This window comes from Scyliorhinus canicula, chromosome 5, assembly GCF_902713615.1.
Source record: "Scyliorhinus canicula chromosome 5, sScyCan1.1, whole genome shotgun sequence".
In the NCBI taxonomy this organism is placed as follows: domain Eukaryota; kingdom Metazoa; phylum Chordata; class Chondrichthyes; order Carcharhiniformes; family Scyliorhinidae; genus Scyliorhinus; species Scyliorhinus canicula.
The window spans coordinates 232,928,805-232,955,884 of NC_052150.1; the positions used below are offsets into that span (position 1 = coordinate 232,928,805).

Below are 27,080 nucleotides of genomic sequence, written 5' to 3' on the forward strand. Positions count from 1 at the left end.
GTGCGGTCCCCGTGCGAGTGTGCGGTCCCCGAGCGAGTGTGCGGTCCCCGTGCGAGTGTGCGGTCCCCGTGCGAGTGTGCGGTCCCCGTGAGAGTTCGCGGTCCCCGTGAGAGTTCGCGGTCCCCGTGAGAGGGGGCGGTCCCCGTGAGAGTTCGCGGTCCCCGTGAGAGTTCGCGGTCCCCGTGAGAGTGGGCGGTCCCCGTGAGAGTGTGTGGGTCCCCGTGCGAGTGTGTGGGTCCCCGTGAGAGTGTGCGGGTCCCCGTGCGAGCGTGCGGTCCCTGTGAGAGTTTGCGGTCCCCGTGAGAGTTTGCGGTCCCCGTGAGAGTGGGCGGTCCCCGTGAGAGTGGGCGGTCCCCGTGAGAGTGTGTGGGTCCCCGTGCGAGCGTGCGGTCCCCTTCGAGCGTGCGGTCCCCGTGCGAGCGTGCGGTCCCCGTGCGAGCGTGCGGTCCCCGTGAGAGTGGGCGGTCCCCGTGAGAGTGTGGCGGTCCCCGTGAGAGTTCGCAGTCCCCGTGAGAGTGAGCGGTCCCCGTGAGAGTGTGTGGGTCCCCGTGCGAGCGTGCGGTCCCCGTGCGAGCGTGCGGTCCCCGTGAGAGTTCGCGGTCCCCGTGAGAGTTCGCGGTCCCCGTGAGAGTTCGCGGTCCCCGTGAGAGTGGGCGGTCCCCGTGCGAGTGTGCGGTCCCCGTGAGAGTTCGCGGTCCCCGTGAGAGTGTGTGGGTCCCCGTGAGAGTGGGCGGTCCCCGTGAGAGTTCGCGGTCCCCGTGAGAGTGGGCGGTCCCCGTGAGAGTGTGTGGGTCCCCGTGCGAGAGTGCGGTCCCCGTGCGAGCGTGCAGTCCCTGTGAGAGCGTGCGGTCCCCGTGCGAGCGTGCGGTCCCCGTGAGAGTTCGCGGTCCCCGTGAGAGTTCGCGGTCCCCGTGAGAGTTCGCGGTCCCCGTGAGTGTGTGTGGGTCCCCGTGCGAGCGTGCGGTCCCCGTGCGAGCGTGCGGTCCCCGTGCGAGCGTGCGGTCCCCGTGCGAGCGTGCGGTCCCCGTGCGAGCGTGCGGTCCCCGTGCGAGCGTGCGGTCCCCGTGAGAGTTCGCGGTCCCCGTCAGAGTGGGCGGTCCCCGTGAGAGTGTGCGGTCCCCGTGCGAGCGTGCGGTCCCCGTGCGAGCGTGCGGGTCCCCGTGCGAGCGTGCGGGTCCCCGTGCGAGCGTGCGGGTCCCCGTGCGAGCGTGCGGGTCCCCGTGCGAGCGTGCGGTCCCCGTGCGAGCGTGCGGTCCCCGTGCGAGCGTGCGGTCCCCGTGCGAGCGTGCGGTCCCCGTGCGAGCGTGCGGTCCCCGTGCGAGCGTGCGGTCCCCGTGCGAGCGTGCGGTCCCCGTGCGAGCGTGCGGTCCCCGTGCGAGCGTGCGGTCCCCGTGCGGGCGTGCGGTCACCGTACGAGCGTGCGGTCCCCGTGCGGGCGTGCGGTCACCGTGCGAGCGTGCGGTCCCCGTGCGAGCGTGCGGTCCCCGTGCGAGCGTGCGGTCCCCGTGCGGGCGTGCGGTCCCCGTGCGAGCGTGCGGTCCCCGTGCGGGCGTGCGGTCACCGTGCGAGCGTGCGGTCCCCGTGCGGGCGTGCGGTCACCGTGCGAGCGTGCGGTCCCCGTGCGAGCGTGCGGTCCCCGTGCGAGCGTGCGGTCCCCGTGCGAGTGTGTAGTCCTCATGGCTCCCCTTCCTCGAGACAGCACTCCACTCCATTCCTGCCACCAGATGGTGATGCCTTTGGTCTTATTCACCCAGCTTTGTGTTTATTGTACATTCATTCCAATCTCATCCTGACCTTCCTCTCATTTCTGAACTGCTCTGTTTGAATGCTATTTCTCCTTGGCTGATGGGAGGAATGTGCTGGCTGGAGAGGAGAGCTGGAACAATTTTGAATGTAACCAGGCAAGGTAATGTCATGCAAGGCTGAGAACAGGGACTGCAGGGTTGATGTGTTAACTGACCATAGCACAATTGTGCAGGATGGCATTCGAGGGGTGAAAAGGCGAATGGTGGTGATAGGGGACAGTATAGTCAGGAGGGGAGACCGCTTCTTTCCAGCCTTTGCCAGGAGCCCTGACCGCTTCTCTCCAGCCTTTGCCAGGAGCCCTGACCGCTTCTCTCCAGCCTTTGCCAGGAGCCCTGACCGCTTCTCTCCAGCCTTTGCCAGGAGCCCTGACCGCTTCTCTCCAGCCTTGACCAGGATCCCTGACCGCTTCTCTCCAGCCTTTGCCAGGAGCCCTGACCGCTTCTCTCCAGCCTTGACCAGGAGCCCTGACCGCTTCTCTCCAGCCTTGACCAGGAGCCCTGACCGCTTTTCTCCAGTCTTTGCCAGGAGCCCTAAATGTTGTGTTGCCTGCCCAGTGCCAGGGTTAAGGACATTCCCTCATGTCTGACACAGGAATGTAGAATGGGGGAGGAAGGGTCCACGGTTCACACACAAACACGGGTAAAACTAGAAATGAGATTCTGCTGAGTGTGTTTGAGGAAATGGGGACCAAATTAAAATGCGTCAAAGGTAATTGTCTTAAGAACATAAGACAGTGTTATCTGGGAGTGTTATCGAGCTGTGTGCCCAGTCGCACATGGTCACACAGATTAGAGAATGGGCTTGGATTCATGGAGCAGTAGTGTTCAGGGACGAGCACGTTATTCTCTCACGTATGAACTCCACTTTAAACGGGATGGAACCAGTGTCCTGGTGAACAGCATAACTACTGTGGACAGACCTTCAAACTAAAAACGGGAGGGAGGGACGGAGGGAGGGAGGGAGGGACGGAGGGAGGGATGAGCCAAACGGGAGGGAGGGACGGAGGGAGGGAGGGACGGAGGGAGGGAGGGAGGGAGGGACGGAGGGATGAGCCAAACGGGAGGGAGGGAAGGAGGGAGGGATGAGCCAAACGGGAGGGAGGGACGGAGGGAGGGATGGAGGGAGGGACGGAGGGAGGGACGGAGGGACGGATGGAGGGAGGGAGGGAGGGAGGGATGGAGGGAGGGATGGAGGGAGGGAGGGAGGGAGGGAGGGAGGGAGGGAGGGAGGGAGGGATGGAGGGAGGGAGGGAGGGAGGGATGGAGGGAGGGATGGAGGGAGGGAGGGATGGAGGGAGGGAGGGAGGGAGGGAGGGAGGGAGGGATGGAGGGAGGGATGAGCCTAACGGGAGGGAGGGAGGGAGGGAGGGATGAGCCTAACGGGAGGGAGGGACGGGGGGACGGAGGGAGGGATGGAGGGACGGAGGGAGGGATGGAGGGACGGACGGAGGGAGGGATGGAGGGACGGATGGAGGGAGGGACGGAGGGAGGGACGGAGGGACGGATGGAGGGAGGGACGGAGGGAGGGATGGAGGGAGGGATGGAGGGAGGGACGGAGGGAGGGATGAGCCAAACGGGAGGGAGGGAAGGAGGGAGGGATGGAGGGAGCGACGGAGGGAGGGATGGAGGGACGGATGGAGGGAGGGACGGAGGGAGGGATGGAGGGAGGGACGGAGGGAGGGACGGAGGGAGGGATGGAGGGAGGGATGAGCCTAACGGGAGGGAGGGAGGGAGGGAGGGATGAGCCTAACGGGAGGGAGGGACGGGGGGACGGAGGGAGGGATGGAGGGACGGAGGGAGGGATGGAGGGACGGACGGAGGGAGGGATGGAGGGACGGATGGAGGGAGGGACGGAGGGAGGGACGGAGGGAGGGACGGGGGGAGGGATGGAGGGAGGGAGGGAGGGAGGGAGGGGGGGAGGGAGGGAGGGATGGAGGGAGGGATGGAGGGAGGGAGGGAGGGAGGGATGGAGGGAGGGATGGATGGAGGGCGGGATGGAGGGAGGGACAGAGGGAGGGATGGAGGGAGGGATTGAGGGAGGGACGGAGGGAGGGACGGAGGGAGGGAGGGACGGTGGGAGGGATGAGCCTAACGGGAGGGAGGGAGGGAGGGAGGGAGGGAGGGATGGATGGGGGGAGGGATGGAGGGAGGGATGGAGGGGAGGGATGGAGGGAGGGATGGAGGGAGGGATGGAGGGATGGATGGAGGGAGGGATGGAGGGAGGGATGAGCCAAACGGGAGGGAGGGACGGGGGGAACGGAGGGAGGGATGGAGGGACGGATGGAGGGAGGGACGGAGGGAGGGATGGAGGGAGGGGCGGAGGGAGGGACGGAGGGACGGATGGAGGGACGGATGGAGGGAGGGGCGGAGGGAGGGAAGAGCCAAAGGGATATTTGGAAATCCAAAGCGAGGAGCAGGTTGAAGATTGAGAAAGGGAGTTGGACATGAAGGGATAGCGAGGATAATGGGAAAGGTGCATCAATAAGTTAGGCTCATGCAAATAATAGCAGAAAAACACGATTCACTTTAATGATGAACATCTCTTCATGAGCCACAGGCACACTTGGTGATATGAGGTTTCGGTCTAATCGCTATGACAGAGGCAGGGGTACAAGGTGATCAACGTTGGTGAGTAAATATTCACAACATTGCAAAACGACAGACAGACTGGAACAGGAGGAGGAGCCCTGATAATGAAGGGTAACAGGGAGGGATACCACTTCGGAAGGATCTGGCCTCGGGAAATCAGGAAGCAGAATCCGTTTGGATGGGAATTAGGAACAGCCAGGATTAGAATTATTGATTAAAGATGTTAATCGGCCCTCTGACAGTGGTTATATTGGTTGATGCAGAAGGTTCAATGAGCAGGGCCAGTGCGTATACCAGCAAAACCGAAAAATGGTGAAGCTGCAACACGCAGAGACTTGCATAGGGACAGGACGAGGCCATTCAGCCCCTCGAGTCTGCCCTGTCATTCAATGAGATCAAGGCTGATCTGTGACCTAACTCCATATACCTGCCTTTTATGTTCTATAATAGTGTAGAGGGACTTTAGAAGGGTTTTCACAGGACAGTGCAACATCGTGGGCCGAAGGGGCTGTACTGCGCTGTAATGTTCTATGTTCTATGCCTTGGCCCATATCCCTTGACAACTGCCCTAGCTTCTAGCTGTTTGTGGGAGAGACTTTCAAACCTCGACCACCTTTGAGCGAAGGAGTTCTTTCTCAGTCACTACACTACCAGAAGGATGCGGAGGCTTTAGAGAGGGTGCAGAAGAGATTTGCCAGGATGTTGCCTGGTATGGAGGGCATTAGCTATGAGGAGAGGTTGAATAAACTCGGTTTGTTCTCACTGGAACGACGGAGGTTGAGGGGCGACCTGATAGAGGTCTACAAAATTATGAGGGGCATAGACAGAGTGGATAGTCAGAGGCTTTTCCCCAGGGTAGAGGGGTCAATTACTAGGGGTCATAGGTTAAAGGTGAGAGGGGCAAGGTTTAGAGGAGATGTACGAGGCAAGTTTTTACACCAAGGGTAGTGGGTGCCTGGAACTCGCTGCCGGAGGAGGTGGTGGAAGCAGGGACGATAGTGACATTTAAGGGGCATCTTGACAAATACATGAATAGGATGGGAATAGAGGGATACGGACCCAGGAAGTGTAGAAGATTTTAGTTCAGACGGGCAGCATGGTCGGCACAGGCTTGGAGGGCCGAAGGGCCTGTTCCTGTGCTGTACCTTTCTTTGTTCTTTGTAACATCTCTCCTGAAATGTCTGACCCTAATTGTTAGACTCTGCCCCCTAGTTTTGGAATCTACAACCAGTGGAAATAGTTTATCTTTATCAACCCTGTCTAAAGACTTCGATCAGATCACCCTTTAACCTTCTAAATTCTCGCAAAAACAGGTCTAATTTGAGTAATCTCTTCTCCTAGATCAATCCCTGTAATCCAGGTCTCATTTTTGTAAACCTGCATTGCTCTAACTCCAAGGCCAAAATATCCTTCCCAAGGTGTGGTGCCAGAGCTGCTCCCAGTGACTCCCAATGGGGTCTAACCAGGGTTTTGTAAAGCTGCAGCATAACCTGTATCTTTATTTTCCAATCCTATAGTACCAGCCTCCCCGAACAGGCGCCGGAATGTGGCGACTAGGGGCTTTTCACAGTAACTTCATTGAAGCCTACTCGTGACAATAAGCAATTTTCATTTCATTTCATTTTCATAGATATAAAGGCTGGCATTCCATTAGCCTTTCTGATTATTTTCTGCATTTGTTCCTGACATTTTTAAGGATCTGTGCACTTGAACCCCAAGTCTCTTTGGACATCCACTGCACCTATTTCCATTTAGAAAGTGCTCTGCTTATCCTCTCCTGGTTCAAAATGGAGAATGTCACATTTGCTCACATTAAATTCCACCTGACATTTTTCATTCACCTAGCCTGTCAATATCTCAATGTAATTTTATGCCACCATCTAGACTGTCTATAATGCTGCCTAACTTTGTATCATCAGCAAATTTGGATATATGACTTTCTCTGCCATCATCCAAGTTAGTAACGTATAATGTGAATAATTGATGCCCCAACACAGATCCCTCACAGAACCTCCTCACTTTCAGACAGTACAAGATCAGAGTGATTTACAATGTGCTGAACACATTGTTAATCACGCTGTCACTGGGAAAACTGTGCGCAAGTAAAAATTGTAGTCCCTTTACATTTAAGTCTTTTATCAATGTGCTAATGAAAGGAGGAGAAAAAGCGCTGATGTGTGTTACATCAGGATCTACACAAGTTAAATCAGTAAGTAACAAGGTGGCCAATGGACTGTAATGCGGTACAGTGTCGGGTTAGTCACTTTACTCGTGGGGAAATCTGGGAAAGAGGACTGGGAAATCTTTAGGGGGCAACAGAAAGCTACTAAAAAAGCTATAAAGAGGAGTAAAATAGAGTATGAGAGTAAACTTGCTCAGAATATAAAAACAGACAGTAAAAGTTTCTACAAATATATAAAGCAAAAAAGAGTGGCTAAGGTAAATATTGGTCCTTTAGAGGATAGAACATAGAACATAGAACAGTACAGCACAGAACAGGCCCTTCGGCCCTCGATGTTGATGAGATGAGATGAGGATGAGAAGGGAAATTTAATAATGGGAGATGAGCAAATGGCTGAGGAACTGAACAGGTTTTTTGGGTTGGTCTTCACAGTGGAAGACACAAATAACATGCCAGCGACTGATAGAAATGAGGCTATGACAGGTGAGGACCTTGAGAGGATTGTTATCACTAAGGAGGTAGTGATGGGCAAGCTACTGGGGCTAAAGGTAGACAAGTCTCCTGGCCCTGATGGAATGCATCCCAGAGTGCTAAAAGAGATGGCTAGGGAAATTGCAGATGCACTAGTGATAATTTACCAAAATTCACTAGACTCTGGGGTGGTCCCGGTGGATTGGAAATTAGCAAATGTGACACCACTGTTTAAAAAAGGAGGTAGGCAGAGAGCGGGTAATTATAAGCCAGTGAGCTTAACTTCAGTAGTAGGTAAGATTCTGGAATCTATCATCAAGGAAGAAATAGCGAGGCATCTGGATAGAAATTGTCCCATTGGGCAGACGCAGCATGGGTTCATAAAGGGCAGGTCGTGCCTAACTAATTTAGTGGAATTTTTTGAGGACATTACCAGTGCAGTAGATAACGGGGAGCCAATGGATGTGGTATATCTGGATTTCCAGAAAGCCTTTGACAAGGTGCCACACAAAAGGTTGCTGCATAAGATAAAGATGCATGGCATTAAGGGTAAAGTAGTAGCATGGATAGAGGATTGGTTAATTAATAGAAAGCAAAGAGTTTGGATAAATGGGTGTTTCTCTGGTTGGCAATCAGTAGCTAGTGGTGTCCCTCAGGGATCCGTGTTGGGCCCACAATTGTTCACAATTTACATAGATGATTTGGAGTCGGGGACCAAGGGCAATGTGTCCAAGTTTGCAGATGACACTAAGATGAGTGGTAAAGCAAAAAGTGCAGAGGATACTGGAAGTCTGCAGAGGGATTTGGATAGGTTAAGTGAATGGGCTAGGGTCTGGCAGATGGAATACAATGTTGACAAATGTGAGGTTATCCATTTTGGTAGGAATAACAGCAAACGGGATTATTATTTAAATGATAAAATATTAAAGCATGCTGCTGTGTAGAGAGACTTGGGTGTGCTAGTGCATGAGTCATAGAAAGATGGTTTACAGGTGCAACAGGTGATTAAGAAAGTGAATGGAGTTTTGTCCTTCATTGCTAGAGGGATGGAGTTTAAGACTAGGGAGGTTATGCTGCAATTGTATAAGGTGTTAGTGAGGCCACTCCTGGAGTATTGTGTTCAGTTTTGGTCTCCTTACCTGAGAAAGGACGTACTGGCACTGGAGGGTGTGCAGAGGAGATTCACTAGGTTAATCCCAGAGCTGAAGGGGTTGGATTACGAGGAGAGGTTGAGTAGACTGGGACTGTACTCGTTGGAATTTAGAAGGATGAGGGGGGATCTTATAGAAACATATAAAATTATGATGGGAATAGATAGGATAGATGCGGGCAGGTTGTTTCCACTGGCGGGTGAAAGCAGAACTAGGGGACATAGCCTCAAAATAAGGGGAAGTAGATTTAGGCCTGAGTTTAGGAGGAACTTCTTCACCCAAAGGGTTGTGAATCTATGGAATTCCTTGCCCAGTGAAGCAGTTGAGGCTCCTTCATTAAATGTTTTTAAGGTAAAGATAGATAGTTTTTTGAAGAATAAAGGGATTAAGGGTTATGGTGTTCGGGCCGGAAAGTGGAGCTGAGTCCACAAAAGATCAGCCATGATCTCATTGAATGGTGGAGCAGGCTCGAGGGGCCAGATGGCCTACTCCTGCTCCTAGTTCTTATGTTCTTGTAATTATCAGCCTGACAGCAGGAATCATTGGAATTCCCTGTCCCAGATGCTTCATCAATGGGAACATTTGGGACAGAGGGGACAATGGAGTAAAGGTCATGATCAGATCAGTCATGACGGCATGGATTGTTGGAGCAGTCTCCAGTGGCTGAGTGCTCTACTCCTGCTCCTGTTTCTTCCGTCACCGATAATATAATAATAGCTGAGGCTGGGAGCAGCCATTGACGCCTGATACTCACTGTGGGAGGGTCCATATGATAATGTGCTGTGAGTTATTGGGTTATATGAGCTGAGGTTGGTAGTGGTTTGGCTGAAGACTTTGTCACTGTGTACGACAGGCCGACTCGCTGCCTCTGTGATAGATACACTGCCGGTTTGGGGACCGGCTGTTGTTGGTTCTTTTTGCTCAAGTTCTGCTGATGGTTTCACTGTTTCTGGTCCCTTCAGCAAACGTTTCTGGAGCCGACTATTCATCTTCTTCTCCAGTATCATCTGAACAGAGAGGGCAATAATCACCAGCTGTACAGAATTGGCAAAGAGCGCCCCAGTCCAGCCCATTCTTTTACTCATTCCTGGGATGTGGGTGTCGCTGGCTTGGCCACCGTTTACTGCCCACCCCGCACTGAGCTGCCTTCCTGAATTGCTGCAGTCCCCCAGGTGTAGGTACACCCACAGTGCTGTTGGAGAGGGAGGAATGGAGATATATTCCCAGGTCAGGGTGGAAATCCATGTGGTGGGATTCTCATGTGTCTGCTCCATGCAGCTTGTAATTTGGAGCCATGATTGTCATAGAACAAAGAACAAAGAAAATTACAGCACAGGAACAGGCCCTTCGGCCCTCCCAGCCTGCGCCAATCCAGATCCTCAATCTAAACCTGTCTCCTATTTTCCAAGGTCTACATCCCTCCGTTCCCCACCTGTTCATATACCTGTCTAGATGCCTCTTAAATGATGCTATCGTACCCGCCTCTACCACCTCCGCTGGCAAAGCATTCCAGGCACCCACCACCCTCTGCATAAAAAACTTTCCACGCACATCTCCCTTAAACTTTCCCCCTCTCACCTTGAAATCGTGACCCCTTGTAACTGACACCCCCATTCTTGGGAAAAGCTTGTTGCTATCCACCCTGTCTATACCTCTCATAATTTTGTAGACCTCAATCAGGCCCCCCCTCAACCTCCGTCTTTCCAATGAAAACAATCCTAATCTACTCAACCTTTCTTCATAGCTAGCACCCTCCATACCAGGCAACATCCTGGTGAACCTCCTCTGCACCCTCTCTAAAGCATCCACGTCCTTCTGGTAATGTGGCGACCAGAACTGCACACAGTATTCCAAACGTGGCTGAACCAAAGTCCTATACAACTGCAACATGACCTGCCGACTCTTGTACTCAATACCCCGTCCGATGAAGGCAAGCATGCTGTATGCCTTCTTGACCACTCTATCGACCTGCGTTGCCACCTTCAGGGTACAATGGACCTGAACTCCCAGATCTCTCTATACATCAATTTTCCCCAGGACCCTTCCATTGACCATATAGTCCGCTCTTGAATTTGATCTTCCAAAATGCATCACCTCGCATTTGCCTGGATTGAACTCCATCTGCCATTTCTCTGCCCAACTCTCCAATCTATCTATATTTTGTTGTATTCTCTGACAGTCCTCCTCGCTATCTGCAACTCCACCAATCTTTGTATCATCTTCAAACTTGCTAATCAGACCACCTATACCTTCCTCCAGGTCATTTATGTAGATCACAAACAACAGTGGTCCGAGCACGGATCCCTGTGGAACACCACTAGTAACCCTTCTCCATTTTGAGACACTCCCTTCCACCACTACTCTGTCTCCTGTTGCCCAGCCAGTTCTTTATCCATCTAGCTAGTACACCCTGAACCCCATACGACTTCACTTTTTCCATCAACCTGCCATGGGAAACCTTATCAAACGCCTTACTAAAGTCCATGTATACGACATCTACAGCCCTTCCCTCATCAATTAACTTTGTCACTTCCTCAAAGAATTCTGTTAGGTTTGTAAGGCATGACATTCCCTGCACAAAACCATGCTGCCTATCACTGATAAGTCTATTTTCTTCCAAATGGGAATAGATCCTATCCCTCAGTATCTTCTCTAACAGTTTGCCTACCACTGACGTCAAGCTCACAGGTCTATAATTCCCTGGATTTTCCCTGCTACCCTTCTTAAACAAAGGGACAACATCAGCAATTCTCCAGTCCTCCGGGACCTCACCCATGCTCAAGGATGCTGCAAAGATATCTGTTAAGGCCCCAGCTATTTCGACCCTCGCTTCCCTCAGAAACCTGGGATAGATCCCATCCGGTCCTGGGGACTTGCCCACCTTAATGCCTTTTAGAAAACCCAAGACTTTCCCCTGCCGTATGACAACTTGACCTAGAGTATTTAAACATCCATCCCGAGCCTCAACATCCGTCTTGTCCCTCTCCTTTGTGAATACCGATGCAAAGTACTCATTAAGAATCTCACCCATTTCCTCTGACTCCACGCATAAATTCCCTCTTTTGTCTTTGAGTGGCCCAATCCTTTCTCTAGTTACCCTCTTGCTCCTTACATACGAATAAAAGGCTTTGGGATTTTCCTTAACCCTGTTAGCCAAAGATATTTCATGACCCCTTTTAGCCCTCTTTATTGCGCTGTTGAGATTCGTCCTACTTTCCCGATATTCCTCCAAAGCTTCATCAGTTTTGAGTTGCCTCGATCTTATGAATGCTTCCCTTTTCATCTTAGCTAGTCTCACAATTCCACCCGTCATCCATGGTTCCCTAATCTTGACATTTCTATCTTTCATTTTCACAGGAACATGTCTGTCCTGCACTCTAATCAACCCTTAAACAGCTGCTCCCAATCCACATTCCCTAGCTCCTGCCGAATTTTGTTATACTCTGTCTTTCCCCAATTTAGCACTCTTCCTTTCGGACCCCTCCTGTCCTTGTCAATGAGTATTCTAAAACTTACAGAATTGTGATCGCTATTGTGACTAGTCCCTCGGGATTGTCACATGGAGAGATTGAGGAGACTGGGACTAAATTCGCTGCAGTTTGGAAGAATGAGAAATGATATCACTGAAGGGTACAGAATGTTTACAGGGGGCAACGGGACACATGGGAGGAGGGATGTGTCGCCTCGTTGGGGGCAGTCTCGGGTCAGGGGGCACAGTCACAGAATAAGCGGTAGTTCATTTACGGCTGAGATGAGTATAAGAATAAATTTCTATAAGATTGACGAAGGTGCTACCAGGGCTTGATAGTCTGAGTTATAAGGAGAGGCTGGATAGGCTGGGACTTTTTTCCTGGAGCATAGGATGCTGAAGGGTGATCGCTTAAAGATCTATACAATAATGAGGGGCATAGATAACATAGAAGATAGAACATTACAGCGCAGTACAAGCCCTTCGGCCCTCGATGTCGCGCCGACCTGTGAAACCCTTCTAAAGCCCATCTACACCATTCCCTTATCATCCATATGCCTATCCAATGACCATTTAAATGCCCTTAATGTTGGCGAGTCCACTACTGTTGCAGGCAGGGCATTCCACGCCCTTACTACTCTCTGAGTAAAGAAACTACCTCTGACATCTGTCCTATATCTATCTCCCCTCAATTTAAAGCTATGTCCCCTCGTGCTAGCCATCACCATCCGAGGAAAAAGGCTCTCGATGTCCACCCTATCTAATCATCTGATCATCTTGTATGCCTCAATTAAGTCACCTCTTAACCTTCTTCTCTCTAACGAAAACAGCCTCAAGTCCCTCAGCCTTTCCTCATAAGATCTTCCCTCCATACCAGGCAGCATCCTGGTAAATCTCCTCTGCACCCTTTCCAATGCTTCCACATCCTTCCTATAATGAAGCGACCAGAACTGGCCACAATATTCCAAGTGTGGTCTAACCAGGGTTTTATAAAGCTGCAGCAAAACCTCGCGGCTCTTAAACTCAATCCCCCTGTTAATGAAAGCCAACGCACCATACGCCTTCTTAACAACCCTATCAACCTGGGTAGCAACTTTAACGAATCTATGTACGTGGACCCCAAGATCCCTCTGTTCCTCCACATTTCCAAGAATCCTGCCTTTAACCCTGTATTCAGCATTCAAATTCGACCTTCCAAAATGAATCACTTCACATTTATCAAGGTTCAACTCCATCTGCCACTTCTCAGCCCAGCTCTGCATCCTGTCAATGTCCTGTTGTAACCTGCAACAGCCCTCAACACTATCTACAACTCCACCAACCTTCGTGTCATTGGCAAACTTACTAACCCACCCTTCCACTTCCTCATAAAAACATAAGAACTAGGAGCAGGAGTAGGCCATCTGGCCCCTCGAGCCTGCTCCGCCATTCAATGAGATCATGGCTGATCTTTTGTGGACTCAGCTCCACATTCCGGCCTGAACACCATAACCCTTAATCCCTTTATTCTTCAAAAGACTATCTATCTTTACCTTAAAAACATTTAATGAAGGAGCCTCAACTGCTTCACTGGCCAAGGAATTCCATAGATTCACAACCCTTTGGGTGAAGTAGTTCCTCCTAAACTCAGTCCTAAATCTACTTCCCCTTATTTTGAGACTATGCCCCCTAGTTCTGCTTTCACCCGCCAGTGGAAACAACCTGCCCGCATCTATCCTATCTATTCCCTTCATAATTTTATATGTTTCTATAAGATCCCCCCTCATCCTTCTAAATTCCAACGAGTACAGTCCCAGTCTACTCAACCTCTCCTTATAATCCAACCCCTTCAGCTCTGGGATTAACCTAGTGAATCTCCTCTGCACACCCTCCAGTGCCAGTATGTCCTTTCTCAAGTAAGGAGACCAAAACTGAACACAATACTCCAGGAGTGGCCTCACTAACACCTTATACAATTGCAACACAACCTCCCTAGTCTTAAACTCCATCCCTCTAGCAATGAAGGACAAAATTCCATTTGCCTTCTTAATCACCTGTTGCACCTGTAAACCAACTTTCTGTGACTCATGCACTAGCACACCCAGGTCTCTCTGCACAGCGTAATTCTTTAATATTTTATTGTTTCAATAATAATCCCGTTTGCTGTTATTCCTACCAAAATGGATAACCTCACATTTGTCAACATTGTATTCCATCTGCCAGACCCTAGCCCATTCACTTAACCTATCCAAATCCCTCTGCAGACTTCCAGTATCCTCTGCACTTTTTGCTTTACCACTCATCTTAGTGTCATCTGCAAACTTGGACACATTGCCCTTGGTCCCCAACTCCAAATCATCTATGTAAATTGTGAACAATTGTGGGCCCAACACGGATCCCTGAGGGACACCACTAGCTACTGATTGCCAACCAGAGAAACACCCATTAATCCCAACTCTTTGCTTTCTATTAATTAACCAATCCTCTATCCATGCTACTACTTTACCCTTAATGCCATGCATCTTTATCTTATGCAGCAACCTTTTGTGTGGCACCTTGTCAAAGGCTTTCTGGAAATCCAGATATACCACATCCATTGGCTCCCCGTTATCTACTGCACTGGTAATGTCCTCAAAAAATTCCACTAAATTAGTTAGGCATGACCTGCCCTTTACGAACCCATGCTGCGTCTGCCCAATGGGACAATTTCTATCCAGATGCCTCGCTATTTCTTCCTTGATGATAGATTCCAGCATCTTCCCTATTACCGAAGTTAAACTCACTGGCCTATAATTTCCTGCTCTCTGCCTACCTCCTTTTTTAAGCAGTGGTGTCACGTTTGCTAATTTCCAATCCACCGGGACCACCCCAGAGTCTAGTGAATTTTGGTAAATCATCATTAGTGCATCTGCAATTTCCCTAGCCATTTCTTTTAGCACTCTGGGATGCATTTCATCAGGGCCAGGAGACTTGTCTATCTTTAGCCCCATTAGCTTGCCCATCACTACCTCCTTAGTGATAACAATCCTCTCAAGGTCCTCACCTGTCATAGCCTCATTTCTATCAGTCGCTGGTATTTTATTTGTGTCTTCCACTGTGAAGACCGACCCAAAAAACCTGTTCAGTTCCTCAGCCATTTCCTCATCTCCCATTATTAAAACTCCCTTCTCATCCTCTAAAGGACAAATATTTACCTAAGCCACTCTTTTTTGTTTTATATATTTGTAGAAACTTTTACTGTCTGTTTTTATATTCTGAGCAAGTTTACTCTCATACTCTATCTTACTCTTCTTTACAGCTTTTTTGTAGCTTTCTGTTGCCCCCTAAAGATTTCCCAGTCCTCTAGTCTCCCACCAATCTTTGCCACTTTATATGCTTTTTCCTTCAATTTGATACTCTCCCTTATTTCCTTAGATATCCACGGTCGATTGTCCCTCTTTCTACCGTCCTTCCTTTTTGTTGGTATAAACCTTTGCTGAGCACTGTGAAAAATCGCTTGGAAGGTTCTCCACTGTTCCTCAACTGTTCCACCATAAAGTCTTAGCTCCCAGTCTACCTTAGCTAGTTCTTCTCTCATCCCATTGTAATCTCCTCTGTTTAAAAACAAAACACTAGTATTTGATTTTACTTTCTCACCCTCCATCTGTATTTTAAATTCCACCATATTGTGATCGCTCCTTCCGAGAGGATCCCTAACTATGAGATCATGAATCAATCCTGTCTCATTACACAGGACAAGATCTAGGACCGCTTGTTCCCTCGTAGGTTCCATTACATACTGTTCTAGGAAACTATCGTGGATACATTCTATAAACTCCTCCTCAAGGTTGCCTTGACCGACCTGGTTAAACCAATCGACATGTAGATTAAAATCCCCCATGATAACTGCTGTACCATTTCTACATGCATCAGTTATTTCTTTGTTATTGACTGCCCCACCATAACGTTACTATTTGGTGGCCGATAGACTACTCCTATCAGTGACTTTTTCGCCTTACTATTCCTGATTTCCACCCAAATGGATTCAACCTTATCCTCCATCGCACTGATGTCATCCCTTACTATTGCCCGGATATCATCCTTAAATAACAGAGCAACACCACCTCCCTTACCATCCACTCTGTCCTTCCGAATAGTTTGATACCCTCGGATATTTAACTCCCAGTCATGACCATCCTTTAACCATGTCATTTAGAAAAACCAACAGGAGCAGAGGTCCCAGAACAGATCCCTGTGGGATACCATTGGTCACCGACCTCCAGGCGGAATACTTTCCATCCACTACCACTTGGTGTCTTCTTTCGGCCAGCCAATTCTGTATCCAGACAGCCAAATTTCCCTGTATCCCATGCCCGCTAACTTTCTGAATGAGCCTACCATGGGGAACCTTATCAAAAGTCTTACTGAAATCCATATACACCACATCCACTGCCCGACCTTCATCGGTGCAGGGGCTGGTTTAGCACACTGGGCTAAATCGCTGGCCTTTAAAGCAGACCAAGGCAGGCCAGCGGCACGGTTCAATTCCCGTACCAGCATCCCCGAACAGGCGCCGGAATGTGGCGACTAGGGGCTTTTCACAGTAACTTCATTGAAGCCTACTCGTGACATAGAACATAGAACATAGAACGATACAGCGCAGTACAGGCCCTTCGGCCCTCGATGTTGCACCGACATGGAAAAAATCTAAAGGCCATCTAACCTACACTATGCCCTTATCATCCATATGCTTATCCAATAAATTTTTTAATGCCCTCAATGTTGGCGTGTTCACTACTGTTGCAGGTAGGGCATTCCACGGCCTCACCACTCTTTGCGTAAAAAACCCACCTCTGACTTCTGTCCTATATCTATTACCCCTCAATTTAAGGCTATGTCCCCTCGTGCTAGCCACCTCCATCCGCGGGAGAAGGCTCTCACTGTCCACCCTATCTAACCCTCTGATCATTTTGTATGCCTCTATTAAGTCACCTCTTAACCTTCTTCTCTCTAACGAAAACAACCTCAAGTCCATCAGCCTTTCCTCATAAGATTTTCCCTCCATACCAGGCAACATCCTGGTAAATCTCCTCTGCACCCGTTCCAAAGCTTCCACGTCCTTCCTATAATGAGGCGACCAGAACTGTACGCAATACTCCAAATGCGGCCGTACTAGAGTTTTGTACAACTGCAACATGACCTCATGGCTCCGGAACTCAATCCCTCTACCAACACACCATAGGCCTTCTTCACAACCCTATCAACCTGGGTGGCAACTTTCAGGGATCTATGTACATGGACACCGAGATCCCTCTGCTCATCCACACTACCAAGAATTTTACCATTAGCCAAATATTCCGCATTTCTGTTATTCCTTCCAAAGTGAATCACCTCACACTTCTCCACATTAAACTCCATTTGCCACCTCTCAGCCCAGCTCTGCAGCTTATCTATGTCCCTCTGTAACCTGCAACATCCTTCCGCACTGTCTACAACTCCACCGACTTTAGTGTCGTCTGCAAATTTACTCACCCATCCTTCTGCGCCCTCCTCTAGGTCATTTATAAAAATGACAAACAGCAACGGCCCCAGAACAGATCCTTGTGGTACACCACTCGTAACTGAACTCCATTCTGAACATTTCCCATCAACTACCACTCTCTGTCTTCTTTCAACTAGCCAATTTCTGATCCACATCTCTAAATCACCCTCAATCCCCAGCCTCCGTATTTTCTGCAATAGCCGACCGTGGGGAACCTTATCAAACGCTTTACTGAAATCCATATACACCACATCAACTGCTCTACCCTCGTCTACCTGTTCAGTCACCTTCTCAAAGAACTCGATAAGGTTTGTGAGGCATGACCTACCCTTCACAAAACCATGCTGACTATCCCTAATCATATTATTCCTATCTAGATGATTATATATTGTATCTTTTATAATCCTCTCCAAGACTTTACCCACCACAGACGTTAGGCTCACCGGCCTATAGTTACCGGGGTTATCTCTACTCCCCTTCTTGAACAAAGGGACCACATTTGCTATCCTCCAGTCCTCTGGCACTATTCCTGTAGCCAATGATGACCTAAAAATCAAAGCCAAAGGCTCAGCAATCTCTTCCCTGGCTTCCCAGAGAATCCTAGGATAAATCCCATCCGGCCCCGGGGACTTATCTATTTTCACCTTGTCCAGAATTGCCAACACTTCTTCCCTACGCACCTCAATGCCATCTATTCTAATAGCCTGGGTCTCAGCATTCTCCTCCACAATATTATCTTTTTCTTGAGTGAATACTGACGAAAAGTATTCATTTAGTATCTCGCTTATCTCCTCAGCCTCCACACACAACTTCCCACCACTGTCCTTGACTGGCCCTACTCTTACCCTAGTCATTCATAGACAATAAGTAATTTTCATTTCATGTGTCTTATCACATCCTCAAAGAATTCAATGAGGCATGACCTGCCTCTCACAAAGCCATGCTGACTATCTTTAATCAAACTATGTTTTTTTAAATAATCATAACTCCTATCTCTCAGAATCCTTTCCAGTATTTTGCTCACCACAGACGTAAGACTGACTGGTCTGTAATTCCCAGGGATTGCCCTACTCCCTTTCTTGAACAAGGGAACAACATTCGCCTCCCTCCAATCATCCGGTGCTACTCCAGTGGAGAGTGAGGACGCAAAGATCATCGTCAACGGCGCAGCAATCTCCTCCCTCACTTCCCGTAGTAACCTTGGGTGTATTCCATCAGGCCCAGGGGACTTATCTATCCTGATGCTTTTCAAAATTTCCAGCACATCCTCCTTCTTAATATCAACCTGTTCGAGTCTATTAACCTGGTTCACACTAATCTCATGAGCAACAAGTTCCCTCTCTCTAGTGAATACTGAAGCAAAATATTCATTTAGGGCCTCCCCCATCTCCTCAGACTCTAGGCACAAGTTCCTCCACTATCCCTGATTGGCCCTACTCTCACTCTGAACATCCTCTTATTTCTCACATAAGTGTAGAACGCCTTGGGGTTTTCCCTAATCCTTCCCGCCAGGGCTTTTTCATTCCCCCTTCTAGCTCTCCTCAGTCCATTTTTCAGTTCCTTCCTGGCTACCTTGTAACCCTCCAGAGCCAAGTCAGATCCTTGCCTCATTCTTCCTCTTGACTAGAAGCTCCACTTCTCTTGCCATCCAAGGCTCCTTCACCTCACCAGTCCTTCCTCGTCTCAGTGGGAAAAAACTATCCAGCACTCGCAGCAAGTGCTCCTTAAACAATTCCCACATTACTGTTGTGCATTTCCCCGAGAACTGTTGTTCCCAATTTATGCTCCTCAGCTCCTGTCTAATAGCAGTATAATTTCCCCTCCCCCAATTAAATACCTTCCCATACTGTCTGTTCCTATCCCGCTCCATGACTATGGTAAAGGTCAAGGAGTTGTGGTCACTGTCACCGAAATGCTCTCCCACCGAGACATCTGACACCTGGGCTGGTTCGTTGCCGAGCACAAAGCCCAATATGGCCTCCCCTCTAGTCGGCCTATCTACATATTGAGTCAGGAATCCTTCCTGTACTCACCTGACAAAATCTGCTCCATCCAAACCATTTTCACTAAGGAGGTTCCAGTCAATATTAGGGAAGTTGAAGTCACCCATGACACCAACTCTGTTACTTCTGCACCTTCCTCAGATCTGCTGCCCAATCTGTTCCTCCATCTCTCTGCTGCTATTGGGGGTCTATAGAAAACTCCCAATAAAGTGACTGCTCCTTTCTTGTTTCTGACTTCCACCCATACTGACTCAGTGGACAAACCCTCCTCAACTACCTCCTTTCTGCAGCTGTGGTGCACTCCCTAATTAACAGTACCACTCCCCTTCCTCTTTTACCTCCCTCCCTATTCTTCTGAAAACATCTAAACCCCAGAACATCTAACAACCATTCCTGCTCCTGTGAAATCCTTGTCTCTGTAATGGCCACAATATCGTAGTTCCAAGTACTGATCCATGCTCCAATTTCATCTCTCTTATTCCTGACACACCTTGCATTGAAGCAGACAAACTTTAACCCATTACACTGAGTGCAACTTAGCCCCAACAACTGCCTATCCTTCCTCACAGACTCGCTGCATACTATTTCTGCCAGTTTAACAGCTACCCTATCCTTGGAGCAGGTACGGTTTCGTGGTGTTTTGACAGAGCAAAATGGAGAAAGTGGCAGAAGGACCGATTTGATGTTCTTGCGAAAAGAGCCAGAAGTGAGATCAGTATTGAAGACGGCAGTGCACAGGCTGGGACATCCTGACACGGTACCTGATACAGCTTGTTCCGATACTCTCCAACAGAAAGCTGGGTGTCGTCATTCACAGGAAGGATAATATCATAATCCAGCCCTGGTTCCTTCAACGGATTGTGGAACCTGTAATGAGGAAATAATAATAATCGCTTATTGTCACAAGTAGGCTTCAATGAAGTTAGTGTGAAATCCCCCAGTCGCCTAATTCCGGCGCCTGTTCGGGGAGGCTGGTACGGGAATTGAACCCGCGCTGCTGGCCTTCTTCTGCATTACAAGCCAGCGGTTTATCCCACTGTGCTAAACTAGCCCCAGTGCACAAATTCAGCACTCCAACTGCAGAAAGCAACATAGGATGGGCTGAAGGGTCAGCCCCTGTGCTGTAAATCTATATGTCACACACATGCAGGCTAATCTCCCGTATTTGCCCCTTGGATGTGAGCACCGCTACCAAGGCCAGCACTGCCCATCCCCAATTGCCCGTTTGCAATTGTTAATGAGGTGTCTTCTTCAAACATCAAGGTATTCCTCTCTTCCTCTTCCTCTTTCGGGAATCCCTTGGAATACTGGATGATCTTGTTCCACCCTCTTTCGATCGGTCCCGAAATGGCTGATATGTCCACTGGACAATTCTGACGTCTCTGCTGCCTGTGGGGCAGGCGGATGGAGGGTGGAGTGGGGCGATTGTACTCCTCCAGACACATATCTCAGTCTCAGTTTAATCAGTGTCAGGTATCTCAGTCTCAGTTTAATCAGTGTCGGGTATCTCAGTCTCAGTTTAATCAGTGTCGGGTATCTCAGTCTCAGTTTAATCAGTGTCGGGTATCTCAGTCTCAGTTTAATCAGTGTCGGGTATCTCAGTCTCTCAGTTTAATCAGTGTCAGGTATCTCAGTCTCAGTTTAATCAGTGTCGGGTATCTCAGTCTCAGTTTAATCAGTGTCGGGTATCTCAGTCTCAGTTTAATCAGTGCCGGGTATCTCAGTCTCAGTTTAATCAGTGTCGGGTATCTCAGTCTCAGTTTAATCAGTGTCGGGTATCTCAGTCTCTCAGTTTAATCAGTGTCGGGTATCTCAGTCTCAGTTTAATCAGTGTCGGGTATCTCAGTCTCTCAGTTTAATCAGTGTCGGGTATCTCAGTCTCAGTTTAATCAGTGTCGGTATCTCAGTCTCAGTTTAATCAGTGTCGGGTATCTCAGTCTCAGTTTAATCAGTGTCGGGTATCTCAGTCTCAGTTTAATCAGTGTCGGGTATCTCAGTCTCAGTTAATCAGTGTCGGGTATCTCAGTCTCAGTTTAATCAGTGTCGGGTATCTCAGTCTCAGTTTAATCAGTGTCGGGTATCTCAGTCTCAGTTTAATCAGTGTCGGGTATCTCAGTCTCAGTTTAATCAGTGTCGGGTATCTCAGTCTCAGTTTAATCAGTGTCGGTATCTCAGTCTCTCAGTTTAATCAGTGTCGGGTATCTCAGTCTCAGTTTAATCAGTGTCGGGTATCTCAGTCTCAGTTTAATCAGTGTCGGGTATCTCAGTCTCAGTTTAATCAGTGTCGGGTATCTCAGTCTCAGTTTAATCAGTGTCGGGTATCTCAGTCTCAGTTTAATCAGTGTCGGGTATCTCAGTCTCAGTTTAATCAGTGTCGGGTATCTCAGTCTCAGTTTAATCAGTGTCGGTATCTCAGTCTCTCAGTTTAATCAGTGTCGGGTATCTCAGTCTCAGTTTAATCAGTGTCGGGTATCTCAGTCTCAGTTTAATCAGTGTCGGGTATCTCAGTCTCAGTTTAATCAGTGTCGGGTATCTCAGTCTCAGTTTAATCAGTGTCGGGTATCTCAGTCTCTCAGTTTAATCAGTGTCGGGTATCTCAGTCTCAGTTTAATCAGTGTCGGGTATCTCAGTCTCAGTTTAATCAGTGTCGGTATCTCAGTCAGTATCGTGGGTATCTCAGTCTCAGTTTAATCAGTGTCGGGTATCTCAGTCTCAGTTTAATCAGTGTCGGGTATCTCAGTCTCAGTTTAATCAGTGTCGGGTATCTCAGTCTCAGTTTAATCAGTGTCGGGTATCTCAGTCTCAGTTTAATCAGTGTCGGGTATCTCAGTCTCAGTTTAATCAGTGTCGGGTATCTCAGTCTCAGTTTAATCAGTGTCGGGTATCTCAGTCTCAGTTTAATCAGTGTTGGGTATCTCAGTCTCAGTTTAATCAGTGTCGGGTATCTCAGTCTCAGTTTAATCAGTGTCGGGTATCTCAGTCTCTCAGTTTAATCAGTGTCGGGTATCTCAGTCTCAGTTTAATCAGTGTCGGGTATCTCAGTCTCAGTTTAATCAGTGTCGGGTATCTCAGTCTCAGTTTAATCAGTGTCGGGTATCTCAGTCTCAGTTTAATCAGTGTCGGGTATCTCAGTCTCAGTTTAATCAGTGTCGGGTATCTCAGTCTCAGTTTAATCAGTGTCGGGTATCTCAGTCTCAGTTTAATCAGTGTCGGGTATCTCAGTCTCAGTTTAATCAGTGTCGGGTATCTCAGTCTCAGTTTAATCAGTGTCGGGTATCTCAGTCTCAGTTAATCAGTGTCGGGTATCTCAGTCTCTCAGTTTAATCAGTGTCGGGTATCTCAGTCTCAGTTTAATCAGTGTCGGGTATCTCAGTCTCAGTTTAATCAGTGTCGGGTATCTCAGTCTCAGTTTAATCAGTGTCGGGTATCTCAGTCTCAGTTTAATCAGTGTCGGGTATCTCAGTCTCAGTTTAATCAGTGTCGGGTATCTCAGTCTCAGTTTAATCAGTGTCGGGTATCTCAGTCTCTCAGTTTAATCAGTGTCGGGTATCTCAGTCTCAGTTTAATCAGTGTCGGGTATCTCAGTCTCAGTTTAATCAGTGTCGGGTATCTCAGTTTAATCAGTGTCGGGTATCTCAGTCTCAGTTTAATCAGTGTCGGGTATCTCAGTCTCAGTTTAATCAGTGTCGGGTATCTCAGTCTCAGTTTAATCAGTGTCGGGTATCTCAGTCTCAGTTTAATCAGTGTCGGGTATCTCAGTCTCAGTTTAATCAGTGTCGGGTATCTCAGTCTCAGTTTAATCAGTGTCGGGTATCTCAGTCTCAGTTTAATCAGTGTCGGGTATCTCAGTCTCAGTTTAATCAGTGTCGGGTATCTCAGTCTCAGTTTAATCAGTGTCGGGTATCTCAGTCTCAGTTTAATCAGTGTCGGGTATCTCAGTCTCAGTTTAATCAGTGTCGGGTATCTCAGTCTCAGTTTAATCAGTGTCGGGTATCTCAGTCTCAGTTTAATCAGTGTCGGGTATCTCAGTCTCAGTTTAATCAGTGTCGGGTATCTCAGTCTCAGTTTAATCAGTGTCGGGTATCTCAGTCTCAGTTTAATCAGTGTCGGGTATCTCAGTCTCTCAGTTTAATCAGTGTCGGGTATCTCAGTCTCAGTTTAATCAGTGTCGGGTATCTCAGTCTCAGTTTAATCAGTGTCGGGTATCTCAGTCTCAGTTTAATCAGTGTCGGGTATCTCAGTCTCAGTTTAATCAGTGTCGGGTATCTCAGTCTCAGTTTAATCAGTGTCGGGTATCTCAGTCTCAGTTTAATCAGTGTCGGGTATCTCAGTCTCAGTTTAATCAGTGTCGGGTATCTCAGTCTCAGTTTAATCAGTGTCGGGTATCTCAGTCTCAGTTTAATCAGTGTCGGGTATCTCAGTCTCAGTTTAATCAGTGTCGGGTATCTCAGTCTCAGTTTAATCATGTCGGGTATCTCAGTCCTCAGTTTAATCAGTGTCGGGTATCTCAGTCTCAGTTTAATCAGTGTCGGGTATCTCAGTCTCAGTTTAATCAGTGTCGGGTATCTCAGTCTCAGTTTAATCAGTGTCGGGTATCTCAGTCTCAGTTTAATCAGTGTCGGGTATCTCAGTCTCAGTTTAATCAGTGTCGGTATCTCAGTCTCTCAGTTTAATCAGTGTCGGGTATCTCAGTCTCAGTTTAATCAGTGTCGGGTATCTCAGTCTCAGTTTAATCAGTGTCGGGTATCTCAGTCTCAGTTTAATCAGTGTCGGGTATCTCAGTCTCAGTTTAATCAGTGTCGGGTATCTCAGTCTCAGTTTAATCAGTGTCGGGTATCTCAGTCTCTCAGTTTAATCAGTGTCGGGTATCTCAGTCTCAGTTTAATCAGTGTCGGGTATCTCAGTCTCAGTTTAATCAGTGTCGGGTATCTCAGTCTCAGTTTAATCAGTGTCGGGTATCTCAGTCTCAGTTTAATCAGTGTCGGGTATCTCAGTCTCAGTTTAATCAGTGTCGGGTATCTCAGTCTCAGTTTAATCAGTGTCGGGTATCTCAGTCTCAGTTTAATCAGTGTCGGGTATCTCAGTCTCAGTTTAATCAGTGTCGGGTATCTCAGTCTCAGTTTAATCAGTGTCGGGTATCTCAGTCTCAGTTTAATCAGTGTCGGGTATCTCAGTCTCTCAGTTTAATCAGTGTCGGGTATCTCAGTCTCAGTTTAATCAGTGTCGGGTATCTCAGTCTCAGTTTAATCAGTGTCGGGTATCTCAGTCTCAGTTTAATCAGTGTCGGGTATCTCAGTCTCAGTTTAATCAGTGTCGGGTATCTCAGTCTCAGTTTAATCAGTGTCGGGTATCTCAGTCTCAGTTTAATCAGTGTCGGGTATCTCAGTCTCAGTTTAATCAGTGTCGGGTATCTCAGTCTCAGTTTAATCAGTGTCGGGTATCTCAGTCTCAGTTTAATCAGTGTCGGGTATCTCAGTCTCAGTTTAATCAGTGTCGGTATCTCAGTCTCAGTTTAATCAGTGTCGGGTATCTCAGTCTCAGTTTAATCAGTGTCGGGTATCTCAGTCTCAGTTTAATCAGTGTCGGGTATCTCAGTCTCAGTTTAATCAGTGTCGGGTATCTCAGTCTCAGTTTAATCAGTGTCGGGTATCTCAGTCTCAGTTTAATCAGTGTCGGGTATCTCAGTCTCAGTTTAATCAGTGTCGGGTATCTCAGTCTCAGTTTAATCAGTGTCGGGTATCTCAGTCTCAGTTTAATCAGTGTCGGGTATCTCAGTCTCAGTTTAATCAGTGTCGGGTATCTCAGTCTCAGTTTAATCAGTGTCGGGTATCTCAGTCTCAGTTTAATCAGTGTCGGGTATCTCAGTCTCAGTTTAATCAGTGTCGGGTATCTCAGTCTCAGTTTAATCAGTGTCGGGTATCTCAGTCTCAGTTTAATCAGTGTCGGGTATCTCAGTCTCAGTTTAATCAGTGTCGGGTATCTCAGTCTCAGTTTAATCAGTGTCGGGTATCTCAGTCTCAGTTTAATCAGTGTCGGGTATCTCAGTCTCAGTTTAATCAGTGTCGGGTATCTCAGTCTCAGTTTAATCAGTGTCGGGTATCTCAGTCTCAGTTTAATCAGTGTCGGGTATCTCAGTCTCTCAGTTTAATCAGTGTCGGGTATCTCAGTCTCAGTTTAATCAGTGTCGGGTATCTCAGTCTCAGTTTAATCAGTGTCGGGTATCTCAGTCTCAGTTTAATCAGTGTCGGGTATCTCAGTCTCAGTTAATCAGTGTCGGGTATCTCAGTCTCAGTTTAATCAGTGTCGGGTATCTCAGTCTCAGTTTAATCAGTGTCGGGTATCTCAGTCTCAGTTTAATCAGTGTCGGGTATCTCAGTCTCTCAGTTTAATCAGTGTCGGGTATCTCAGTCTCAGTTTAATCAGTGTCGGGTATCTCAGTCTCAGTTTAATCAGTGTCGGGTATCTCAGTCTCAGTTTAATCAGTGTCGGGTATCTCAGTCTCAGTTTAATCAGTGTCGGGTATCTCAGTCTCAGTTTAATCAGTGTCGGGTATCTCAGTCTCAGTTTAATCAGTGTCGGGTATCTCAGTCTCAGTTTAATCAGTGTCGGGTATCTCAGTCTCAGTTTAATCAGTGTCGGGTATCTCAGTCTCAGTTTAATCAGTGTCGGGTATCTCAGTCTCAGTTTAATCAGTGTCGGGTATCTCAGTCTCAGTTTAATCAGTGTCGGGTATCTCAGTCTCAGTTTAATCAGTGTCGGGTATCTCAGTCTCAGTTTAATCAGTGTCGGGTATCTCAGTCTCAGTTTAATCAGTGTCGGGTATCTCAGTCTCAGTTTAATCAGTGTCGGGTATCTCAGTCTCAGTTTAATCAGTGTCGGGTATCTCAGTCTCAGTTTAATCAGTGTCGGGTATCTCAGTCTCAGTTTAATCAGTGTCGGGTATCTCAGTCTCAGTTTAATCAGTGTCGGGTATCTCAGTCTCAGTTTAATCAGTGTCGGGTATCTCAGTCTCAGTTTAATCAGTGTCGGGTATCTCAGTCTCAGTTTAATCAGTGTCGGGTATCTCAGTCTCAGTTTAATCAGTGGTCGGGTATCTCAGTCTCAGTTTAATCAGTGTCGGGTATCTCAGTCTCAGTTTAATCAGTGTCGGGTATCTCAGTCTCAGTTTAATCAGTGTCGGGTATCTCAGTCTCAGTTTAATCAGTGTCGGGTATCTCAGTCTCAGTTTAATCAGTGTCGGGTATCTCAGTCTCAGTTTAATCAGTGTCGGGTATCTCAGTCTCAGTTTAATCAGTGCCGGGTATCTCAGTCTCAGTTTAATCAGTGTCGGGTATCTCAGTCTCAGTTTAATCAGTGTCGGGTATCTCAGTCTCAGTTTAATCAGTGTCGGGTATCTCAGTCTCAGTTTAATCAGTGTCGGGTATCTCAGTCTCAGTTTAATCAGTGTCGGGTATCTCAGTCTCAGTTTAATCAGTGTCGGGTATCTCAGTCTCAGTTTAATCAGTGTCGGGTATCTCAGTCTCAGTTTAATCAGTGTCGGGTATCTCAGTCTCAGTTTAATCAGTGTCGGGTATCTCAGTCTCAGTTTAATCAGTGTCGGGTATCTCAGTCTCAGTTTAATCAGTGTCGGGTATCTCAGTCTCCAGTTTAATCAGTGTCGGGTATCTCAGTCTCAGTTTAATCAGTGTCGGGTATCTCAGTCTCAGTTTAATCAGTGTCGGGTATCTCAGTCTCAGTTTAATCAGTGTCGGGTATCTCAGTCTCAGTTTAATCAGTGTCGGGTATCTCAGTCTCAGTTTAATCAGTGTCGGGTATCTCAGTCTCAGTTTAATCAGTGTCGGGTATCTCAGTCTCAGTTTAATCAGTGTCGGGTATCTCAGTCTCTCAGTTTAATCAGTGTCGGGTATCTC

The 27,080-nt window shown here is 48.2% G+C and overlaps 1 protein-coding gene across 1 annotated transcript in view; it reads right to left on the reverse strand.

Annotated features, from left to right (window-relative positions):
• The window catches only part of LOC119965736, a 48,740-nt gene that overhangs the window by 16,307 nt on the left and 5,353 nt on the right, over positions 1-27,080 (reverse strand). Inside the window, exons 5-8 of the mRNA XM_038796499.1 lie at positions 19,932-20,037; positions 8,832-9,205; positions 6,664-6,697; positions 1,961-2,352 (exon numbers count right to left, since the gene is read on the reverse strand). Coding sequence (XP_038652427.1) covers positions 1,961-2,352; positions 6,664-6,697; positions 8,832-9,205; positions 19,932-20,037 — 906 coding nt within the window. The remainder of the gene's footprint in view (positions 1-1,960; positions 2,353-6,663; positions 6,698-8,831; positions 9,206-19,931; positions 20,038-27,080) is intronic.